We start from the raw sequence: 11,479 nt of genomic DNA, 5'->3' as shown, positions 1-11,479 counted from the left end.
GACAACAGAAATAGAAAAGAGCCCACATTTCCTGTAAGAGAATACACATATTTAATTACTTGCATTGGAAAATAATATTTGGGGGGGAGGGGGGGGGGGCATATTAAGCATAAGCATATAGTGGTATTAAATTAGAGTAGGAGTCTTTTAGGTGGTACCTCCAAGTTATTTTGTATAGGTGTTCCACTGATGGCAATCCGATGGACACACGGTATTTCAGATATTCTTTGGAATCTTTGTGTCTTGGGGTTTTTGATTAAATGTGCCTCGTCGAGAACAACATAGTTCCATAAGTTCCCCTCCTCATCGTCACCGACGTCATGGTAGAAGTCACCTCTTATCGTGTTGTAATATTTCCAGACAATGCCATATGTTGTCAATAGGACACCACCCTCCTGTAGAAGACAATAAACATCAGATGCAACTCATAAAAATATCTTGGAAAAACATCATATGCATTCTTTTAAATGGAACTCTGTTCAACCAAATTTAACAGTTACTAGATAAAATGGCAGGATATAAATGACCAGCGGAATTTTATCTAAGGAATTTAATGAACCTTGAATGCGTACTGGAGCTCAGACTTGCGAACATTTACGTCGGGACAAGAGTAGCTGTAAACAGATGGAAAAAAAAAAAGAATCAATGAGTCCTGAATAGGTAAGTGGTGCATATGTTTATCCTACTCGCTGATCAAAAGAGATGATATGAATAGGTAGGTGGTGCATATATCCTACTCCCTGATGTTTCTTTCGAGGCCAACAAGTGTAAGTTCTCTGATCCAGTGAGTCACAAGTGTCTTTGGAACAACAACCAACACTCTCCTGATTAAACCCGAATGGAACAATCCGGCAAGGAAGGCAGAAACCTGCACGGTAAAAGTAAACATTACCAGATAATCAAATTGCAGTACGCTTAAGCGGCGAAGTAGGCGTAATCAATGGTTACAGTCCTGCGATACTACAAAACTGGTAAAGTTATAATCAATCAGATTATTCTGAAGAAAAGCAATCAAATGAACCGAATCGACTGCAACTGAGACTAGAGATTGAGATTGGAATGAAGGGGAATGCAAAATGAGTTAGCTTGGGACCCAACCTGAATGGTCTTCCCCAGCCCCATATCATCCCCGAGAATGCCACCGGTCCCCCTGCAGTGCAGAAACCAAAGCCATCTGAGCCCCTGGAGCTGGAACGGGTAAAGCATCCTGGATATCCTCGCCGGGAGCTTGTAGGGCGGCTTTTCGCTGGTGGAATCCTCCAACTCCCAGTCTCCTGCACTATTTCTTTCAGAGTCTTCCATCTTTTGTCCCGATTGACGCACAGGCATGGGCAAATATATACTACTAGTATAGATGGATCATTTATTAAAAAAAACCTTGTCGCAAATATATAATACTAGATGGATCATTTATTAAAAAAACCTTGTCGCAAATATAATACTGGATGGGTCATTTATTGAAAAAAGCCTTGTAGAATTTGACTCAGGCAGGGAGTCGCGACTTGAGACCACTTTCCGCAAAAAGAAGACTTGTATGAGGAACGAGGGCTAGTAGTCATGTATTGGAAGCAACCTTGACTTTTCGTACCCCAGGTTGCGTGGACGGCCTGAGAAGAGCGCCGGAGAGTTCAGTCATGGATCGGATGTCGTGGATGGGAAATCACTGGCCGTGACTTATTGCTCAACCACATTACTGTATTAATTATTCCATTGCCAATTCAATCGAGCAAGACAACATTGCTCAACCACATTACTGTATTAATTATTCCATTGCCAATTCAATCGAGCAAGACAACAGATTATAACGTTCAACCACATTACTGAACTAATTATTCCGAGAAAATTATATCAACGAGAAGACTATAGATTCTCGCTCAATGATGTGTTAATTATTCCCAGAAAATTAAATCGATGAAGCCTCTGCTGCTGTCTTGTAGTAATAAGTGATTTGAACATAGTACTTCCTTTCTGTTGTTTGGAGCCCGCATGCTGTAAAGGCATCTCCGATGCCCACTCTCAAGCCGCCCGCACACACCTCGACCGTGCCATTCGGACATGTTGTGCCATCCAATGCGGACCTGTATCGGTCCGCCGAGTGGTACGGGCGTGTTTTCTCCCATAAACCGAAGACAGTCGTGGAGGGCTTTGCGGGCGGCTAGACCGCTGCCACGCCTACGTCTAATCGCCCTGCCCCACCCAAACCCCCTCCCTCGCCAGCCCGCACTTCCCGCCCACAATGGTCAGCGCCGCTTCAGAGCGTCAGTGTCACACTCATGCCTGGTCAGAGCGGTCGCGACCACTCACTGGCGCCGGCCGAGAGAGCGCCGGATGCATCGCTTCCCGGTGCACGCGGCTGCTCCGCATTGAAACGACACCATGACCATCTGTTCGTCCGTCTGTCGCCCACATTAATGTCGTGCAGTTGCCGAGGAACCTATTCTGGTGCCACCCGTCCATCCCTTTGCCGCCCGTCATTGTCATTCACTTGCTATATAAACTACAGCCCCGACATAGCCGCATTCATCCTCCTCCAGTCCCTTTCTCCTTTTTCGCACCACTCCCACCATCACCTCCTCACGCGCCAAGCTCTCTGGGATGAACTGTCACCGGAGCAGAGAAAGAGATGGCTGCCATTGCTACCGGCTGGCAAGCCGGCAGCCGGCCAGAGGTTGACGACGTCTCAATGGAGAATGCAGCCAAGGACGAGCTGGCGCCGCCCTCTTCGCTGGCACCAACAACGCCGCTGCATTGCATCATGACCATCGGTGAGGCCCGTGCCCGTTACATGCACATTGTGCGGGAGGAGCAATTCCAGGAGGCGCAGGCCGACACAGCCTACAACCTCCAGCTCCTCCAAGAGCACCAGCAGGCGGAGGAGCGGCTCAGCGCCGGCAGGGAGATCACGTCGGATGCTGACGTGGCAGAGCAGGAGGCGTTGCTCAAGTCGTACCGCTCCACCCGTGAGATTCGCCAGCGTCAGGCGGAACTAAAGGCCGCCTACAAGGAGTTCGACGAAGTGTGGGGCAAGACCGACAACGAGGCGAAGGACATCGCCGGCAGCGTCGAGGCCACACCCCGCTGCCATGACCACGAAGTTGGCACGTCCACGAGCACCACCGATAGCGAGGAAGAGTAGTGCATGGTAGGTCATCGCCGCTCGGGTCCCAAGAAGGCCACCGCTCTTCCCATCCCGTTGATGCCAAGCTTGATGGACTGAACATTTTTGGTCGATTAACCGCATGGCAACGACATGGAGGCGGACAACTTCACTTCCCGGGACTCCGGAGGCGGAGCTGGAGAGCGTCGAGGCGGAAATGGAGAAGGCAAAAAGTCAGTTCCCGGGGCTCATGTGTAACACCCTGATAGTTAAGCGACAAAAAACACACACACTAATGGTGCCATGTCATCGCAATTAATCTTCTAAACCTCACTTTGATCCAAACCGAATTCAAAGTCAAATAAAGTCAAATAATTATTTCTTCAAGCGGTAAAAAAATGTTCGCTGGGTTGTAAATATTCACTAACTAGTTGTAATGAAAGAATCAATATTTTACAAAATATTAAAATGCCCCTTAGCTATTTAAAACTAGTCCAATGGCATTTTATTTAAACCAATTTAATATAAATAAATGTGTAGAACTTTCAAATAAATTGCAACTAATTATATATGACTCAAAATAGTGCCTGCTCAGGAGCAACAAATTTATTTTGCTATTGAAATAAAATAGAAACAGTAAATGAATAAAGAAACAGAAAAAATAAAGAAAAAGAAAAGAAAAAGGGAAATGGTGAAGTGCTACTGTGCACTTCGCCCAGCTAGCACAGTAGCCAGCCCAGCCCATCTGGCCTCCCCGTCCCCTTCCCCTGTTCACTGCGCCCCCGTGGACGCGGGGCGCCCGTCCACGGCGCCGATGGCCACGGGGCGGGCATCCGGCGCCCCCAAGTCGTCGGCACCCACCCCACCACCACCCCCAGAGCCAACCGCCGCGCTCGCCTACCGAGTTGCCGCTGCTTCTGGCCATGGGCGTGCGGTGTGTGTGTGTGTGTGTGTGCGCGCGCGTGCGTGTGTGTGCGTTGATAACCCACAAGTATAAGGGATCGCAACAGTTTTCGAGGGTAAAGTATTCAACCCAAATTTATAGATTCGACACAAGGGGAGCCAAAGAATATTTGTAAGTATTAGCAGTTGAGTTGTCAATTCAACCACTCCCGAAGATTAATTATCTACAGCAAGCGATCAGTAGAAAAGTAGTATGATAGTTTTGATAGTAGCAGTAGCAGCAATAATAACGGTAACAGTGATATCGGTGATTTTGTAGCAAGTGCAACAGTAACAGCAACAGTAGCAGTAGTAACTTAGCAAGAACAATATAAGATAAATTCGTAGGCATTGGATCGATAATTTGTTAGATGATATTCATCATGTGACAGTCATAACCTAGGGCGATATGGCACTAGCTCCAGTTTATAAATATAATGTAGGCGTGTATTCCGTAAATAGTCATACGTGCTTATGGAAAGAACTTGCATGACATCTTTTGTCATACCCTCCCGTGGCAGCGGGGTCCTATTGGAAACTAAGGAATATTAAGGCCTCCTTTTAATAGAGAACCGAAACAAAGCATTAACACACGATGAATACATGAACTCCTCAAACTACGGTCATCACCGGGAATGGTCCCGTCTATTGTCACTCCGGAGTTGCCGGATCATAACACGTAGTAGGTGACTATAACTTGCAAGATCGAATCTAGAACATGGATATAATGGTGATAACATAAACGGTTCAGATCTGAAATCATGGCACCCGGACCAAAAGTGACAAGCATTAAGCATGGCAAAGTCATAGCAACATCAATCTCAGAACATAGTGGATACTAGGGATCAAGCCCTAACAAAACTAACTCGATTACATGATGAATCTCATCCAACTCCTCACCGACCAGCGAGCCTACGAAGGAATTACTCACTCCCGGTGGGGAGCATCAGGAATTGGCGATGGAGAAGGGTTGGTGATGACAAGAACGAAGATCCCCCTCTCCGGAGCCCCAAACAGACTCCAGATCGGGCCTCCCGGTGAAGAACAGGAGGTGACAACGGCTCCGTCTCGTGAAATGCGATAATTATTTTTCCCTGTTTTTTCTCCAAAAATAGGATTTTATAGCATAGGTTTCAGGGTCCGCGGGGCCACCATGTGGGGACAACCCACCTGGGCGCGCCTAGAGGGGGGCGCGCCCTGGTGGGTTGTGCCCACCCAGGTGCCCCCCTCTGGTGGTTCTTGGCTCCAGAAATTCTCTTATTTTGCATACAAAATCCTCGCAAAGTTTCGTTCCATTCCGAGAACTTTTATTTCTGCACATAAACAACACCATGGTAGTTCTGCTGAAAACAACGTCAGTCCGGGGTTAGTTTCATTCAAATCATGCAAATTAGAGTCTAAAACAAGAGGAAAAGCGTTAGAAAAAGTAGATACGTTGGAGACGTATCAACTCCCTAAGCTTAAATCTTTGCTTGTCCTCAAGCAATTCAGTTGATAAACTGAAAGTGAAAAAGTAAAACTTTTATGAACTCTTTTGCTCTTGTTTGCATAAATAAGCTTAAACAACACCCAGGTTTTCAGCCAATCATTATAACTAACCATGCCAACAATAACTCTTAAAATTGTATTAATTCATATCAATGACATAATCAACTAGCGAGCAATAATAAGATATCTCAAACGGCAACACGTTATCAAAACAACCATGATATAATATGACAATAGTGGTATCTCACTAGCCCTTGATCGCTCTCTGACTATAGCCCCATAAAAGCTCCTGTCTGCTAGGACTACGTCAGTATTTCCCCAAAGAGGAAGGGATGATGCAGCACAGCGACGGTAGGTATTTCCCTTAGTGAAGAAACCAAGGTTATCGAACCAGTAGGAGAACCAGGCAACACAACGTAAACAGCACCTGCACATAGATAACAACACCTCGCAATCCGACATGTTAAAGGGGTTGTCAATCCCTTTCGGGTAAAGATACCAGAAATTTGTAGTAGATTGAAATAATAGATCGCAAATAAAATAAAGTGCAGCAAAGTATTTTTGTATTTTTGGTTTAATAGATCTGAATAAAAATGCAAAGAGAAAGTAGATCGCAAGCAAATATATGACGAAGAAGACCCGGGGGTCGTAAGTTTCACTAGTGGCTTCTCTCGAGAAAAATAGCAAACGGTGGTAAACAAATTACTGTTGGGCAATTGATAGAACCTCAAATAATTATGACGATATCCACACAATGATCATTACATAGGCATCACGTCCAAGATTAGTAGACCGACTCCTACCTGCATCTACTACTATTACACTACTATTACTCCACACATCGACCGCTATCTAACATGCATCTAGTGTATTAATTTCATGGAAAAACGGAGTAATGCAATAAGAACGATGACATGATGTAGACAAGATCCATTTATCTATTGCGTAGATATAGATCCCATATTTTTATCCTTAGTAGCAACGATACATATGTGTCGATTCCCTTTTTGTCACTACGATCAAGCACCGTAAGATCGAACCCACTATCGGGCACCTCTTCCCATTGCAAAATAAATAAATCAAGTTGGCCAAACAAAACCCAAATACCGGAGAAGAAATACGAGGCTACACTAGTAGAAAAAGGGTCAAATGTGAAGCACATTAGTGCCGGTTTGTAAAAAACCGACACTAATATGATCAATAGTACCGGTTCGTGGCGACGATCAATAGTACCGGTTCGTGGTGAACCTTTAGTACCGGTTCATGCCACGAATCGGTACTAAAGAGGTTGTGGCAGCCTGCGATCAGGCTATGGCCCCACCATCACCATTTAGTGCCGGTTCGTACCATGAACCGGTACTAATGAGGTTATGGCAAGCTGTTCTTAGTCCCACCTCGCTCCCCTAACAAGGCTTTTACCGCCTTAAATATGTTACTTCTCAAACTATCACAAGCACTTGGTCTTCATTGAACTCTATGTGTAGAATTTGTGGCCGCAATATGAGTCTTCACCGGTTTACAAATCGTTGAGGACTCATATTGACAATTCAGATTGTACACAAAAAGATCATTGATGATCAAAGTATTTTTGATGTATAAGATCATATTGACAATTCAGACTATAAAGAAATATAAGATCATGATCTAAATGCTCCTATATTTTTTGCGTTCAGTATGCACCATTCAAAGCGACGCCATCAACTTTCAACCATTTATGCCTTCATTTGCTATTTTTCATGCATTTAATGATTTGTTTTGAGAACTAAATGACCTGGAAATTGAAAAGCACTACAAATGAACTCTGAAAAAGTTGAAACTTGGCATGGTATCATCATTTTACCCACATATCATATTCAAAAAAGTATAGAGGGTTACGGCAAAAACTGGATGCACTTCGTTTGTAAACTGGACAATCTCTTTCGAAGTATTCGGGTTTCTGGCGAAACTAAACTCATCTGTTACAAAGGCATTTCATTTTTTAAAACTTATTACAACTCCAGACTTTTTGTGCATTCAGTATGCACCATTCAACTGCTAGGCGGGAGGAGCTCTTTAGTACCTGTTCCAACTGCTAGGCGGGAGGAGCTCTTTAGTACCGGTTCATGGCGAACCTTTAGCACCGGTTCGTGCCACGAACTGGTACTAATAAGGTTGTGTCAGGTAAGGCTAGGGCCCCACGAGCACCTTTAGTACCGGTTCATGGCATGAACCAGTTCTACAGTTTCTTAGTAAGTTGTTCAAACTGTTCCTTTAAACCGGTTTTTTCAAGAGCTCATAGGTTGTTGGATTTCTTCCGTGTTATACCTAAGTTCAACCAACAACAATGGGGATGAAAGCATAGTTGTGTCATCAAGGTTACAAAGTAAACTTAAGTTAGCGTTCACCTGGTCACTTATTTGTTTGGCACGACTTCTTGTGATCGAACCTATAATTGTTGAAGACTTGTTGATGGTTATGGTGTCCTCATCACCATGCGTAAGATGTTGATCGATCGACCGAGGAGTCTACAGGGATGCATGAACCATCTCGGATAACTTGATAGGACACCTTTGATGACCCTTGTTACAAAAAAAAATTCAACCAAGATCATGTTACAGAAAACATCACCGCATCACAACTGCCATACACAATTTTTGTGGGAACTGTAGCGCGTGGTACTGACATTTGTGGCTGACCTTGAGGAGGTGGCAACCATGGTTGTGCACGCCGGTGCTCCTCTAAGACGGCGGCGACGTGGATGGTGGGCTATGGCGGACGGAACTCCGACGGCGGCGCGCCTTGCACAAGAAAGAGAGGAAAGGTCGAGGGAGGAGAAGAGGAGAGGCGCGGGCGGCGAAGCATCAACATTTGGTACGGTTTGGTGCATGCTTGAGGGGAGGCACATTCATAGGAGTGGTCTGGAGGTTGGAGACAAGGTTGGGGAAAAGATATATATGCGCTCAATTTGATGAAGATAAATTTATACCTACTAATAAAGGACGGCGCATTTCTCCAATTTTTTGGTCCGCCCACGGACATATAATAATAATAATAATAATAATAATAATAATAATAATAATAATAATAATAATTAGTGAACATAATAAGTTGGCTGAGGTGGTACTAAAAAGTTGTACCAGTTTCCGGATTGGCCCGGTAGTGACAATCTTTATTCATCATGTCTAGTCTGTTAGCCTGTCGGTGCTAGTGTACTGTGCCTAGCTCTGATGGTTAGGTTTGTAGTAAAACCAGCCCAAGGTTAAAATCATAGATTTGGCACCGGTGCTCTCATTTTTCTGGTTTTATTTCAGGCCTTTCGGGAATGCTCGTTCAGTGGAAGCAACCGTTGCCGTCGACTATGGAGGCACCTGTGGTGGCTTCGTCGATCTCAAGATTATGTGTCGGCTTAATCTCTCGAAGATGATTTTTTTCAAATTCGATGAAGTTTTTTTTTCAAATTTGATGAACTTTTTTTTCAAAATCAATGATTCTTTTTCAAATTTGTGAATTTTTTTCAAATTTGATGTACCTTTTCAAATTCAATTAATTGTTTTCAAATTTCTGAACCTTTTTCAAATTTGATGAACTTTTTTATCGAAATGAACTTTTTCTCAAATCTGTGAACTTTTTTCAGAATCCGGTGAACTTTTTTCAGAATTTGATGATTTTTTTTCAAATTTGATGAATTTTTCAACATTGATGAACTTCTTCAAATTTTTTGAACTTTTTTCAATTCTTGCTTGTTTTCAATATTTTGAAGAATTCTTTCTCAAATTTATTCTCTCTTTTTCAAATATTTATATTGGACATATATTGTGTATTAATGTTGTACTATAACAAGGTCAACTAGCACTGTTTCCTAATTATACACAACTGACTGAATGCAACCTAGTGGTTATTGGCTACGGTTGTCATCGTTTTGGTGCCCAGTTCAAGTCCTTCTTCTCTCAGAAGAACTATAAGGGTGCTTGGATACGTTTTAGTCTCATGATTAAAAGTAGTGGGATTAAAACTTGCTAGCCTCACCCATGCTTGGATCCAAATACTAAAGAGACTAAAATCAAGTTAATGAGTATTTATTATCTTCCAAACCCTCCAATCCAGAACTCGCCTGTGTTAAAGAAGAGGAGTTAAATGAGGAGAGAGATGACTAATCCATATTTTATTAGGGGTACGTCTGACTAAAAATTTTAGTCTCAAGACTAGTTTTAGACCCTTTTTAATCAGGGATGCTTGAAACTTTAGCCTCTTAAAAAGACTATTTCTAGTCAGACTAAAATAAGTCCCTTAGATTCAAACACCCTCTATATCTAGAGGTTATTTTTTTATTTGCGTTTGTTGTTCGAATAGAAGAATGTTGAGCCCGCTCGCTACAAGTCGTTGTGGGCGCCAACAATCACGTTCGCATGTTCTGTGCCGATGAGCATTGGGCTTTGAATTAAATTACGAATAATAACAAACAAAAAATGTCTTTTCGAAAGCACTGAGCCCTTTCTCTGCTGTATTATTTATAAATGAAAAATATGCAATGCCTTGACTTCTCAAGAATAAAATAAAACAATACTTTTTATGAAACATATATTCAATCGTGAAGGGCAAGCCTCACATCCAGCTCAATGAGATTATTTTTTAAGTTTTAAAAGTACTCTTGAACTAGCATGGTACAATGTCCGGTGTGATATGCGATGGCTAAGCTTGTCACATTAGATTAAACAAGTCGACACAAATATGATGCCGTGTTGAAATGTAAGACATGGGCTCCACAAAGTGGGTCATGGGCGTAAGTTGTAATTTTTTTTTACGAAGTCACCGTAGGCACCTCATCATCGAGGAAATATCTTCTCTCACTGAATGTGCATCGCCAAAAATGCTAAAATAAATTCAGGAATAAATGTGAGCACCAGGATTTGAACTCTAGTGGACTGGGGTTACACAATTCCTCTAACCATCCAACCACAGATTGATTCATGGCATAAGTTGTAATCGAAGTATACAATGCAATGTGAAATGATTATTTTGGTTGTCCTATTCAGGGCAGTTGTGAGAGATGCTCACTTTGTCGTGCCCTAAAATCCACTTTGCATGTCCTAAATTTTGCTTCAAGCTCTTTTGGGTGCCCTATATAGGGCAACTATTGGAGATGCTCTAGCATCTCCGTCAAGCAAACCTTAAACAAAATTCCAGGACTTTAATATTTTTGGATTTCCCAAAAAGGCTCGAAAAGCACACATACAATTGAATTGAATAAAACCGAAAATCTTCTGGTAACTTCCTAAAATTTGCCCCATTGCTCGGAGCCGTCCGAGCCCCGCCATCACCTAGCCCCATTGCTCGGAGCCGTCCGTTGTGACTCCCGCGATTGGTTCACACCACCGCCGCCCTATTTCAGTCGTCCATTGCGGGACCTGCGCTCCCCTCGACCCCCACCGCCCACCTTCAAGTTTCCCATCGCCATTCCTTGAGCTCGGTGCCGCCGCTCGTCCTCAAGCTCCGCCACCATGACGAGCGATTTCGGCGTCGGCCCAGTCAGAATCCCGCCGTCCGTCCGCCATCGGACCCGCCTTCCAGCCACCCGACAACGCCATCCCCCAAGCTCCGCGCGGCTGCTGACAACACTCGAGCTCTGCCGTCGCCGCCGCCTTCCGGCCCGCTCGCCGCGCTTCGATCCCGCCGATTCCGGCCTCCAGTTTTCCTCCGCTGCAACGCACACACATATTTGCTACTCGTAAATAAAAGGAAAAAAAAGAGCGGTGATGCGGGCTCAAGTGGGCACGTGGCGTCTTCTGGTCGGTCGGTCGACGGGGGCTGAAAGAAAAAACCCGTCGGTTGAGGGGGATATTCCCCCCGGGTTTAATATTCCAGGAGATTTCAACTGTTGAAGATGCTTTGATTTGGACACAGCTGTCCACCCCGGGACGCGACGTGGCGCACGCTGACGGCAACCGGAGAAGAAACCTACGGAAACGGGAGTCC

At 44.1% G+C, this 11,479-nt stretch overlaps 1 protein-coding gene across 1 annotated transcript in view; it reads right to left on the bottom strand.

The window, feature by feature from the left end:
* Positions 1 to 1,302, bottom strand: part of LOC119266645 (protein CHROMATIN REMODELING 24-like) — a 4,779-nt gene extending 3,477 nt beyond the window's left edge. Inside the window, exons 1-5 of the mRNA XM_037547891.1 lie at positions 1,099 to 1,302; positions 738 to 868; positions 560 to 614; positions 159 to 395; positions 1 to 31 (exon numbers count right to left, since the gene is read on the bottom strand). The exon at positions 1 to 31 is cut by the window's left edge and continues 15 nt beyond it. Of these exons, the coding sequence (XP_037403788.1) occupies positions 1 to 31; positions 159 to 395; positions 560 to 614; positions 738 to 868; positions 1,099 to 1,302 (658 nt within the window). The remainder of the gene's footprint in view (positions 32 to 158; positions 396 to 559; positions 615 to 737; positions 869 to 1,098) is intronic.
* Between the last annotated feature and the right edge of the window lie 10,177 nt (positions 1,303 to 11,479).

Source organism: Triticum dicoccoides, chromosome 3A (assembly GCF_002162155.2).
Source record: "Triticum dicoccoides isolate Atlit2015 ecotype Zavitan chromosome 3A, WEW_v2.0, whole genome shotgun sequence".
NCBI lineage: Eukaryota > Viridiplantae > Streptophyta > Magnoliopsida > Poales > Poaceae > Triticum > Triticum dicoccoides.
Note: the sequence above shows the minus strand (reverse complement) of the source record. Positions and strands in the feature narration are given on the sequence as shown.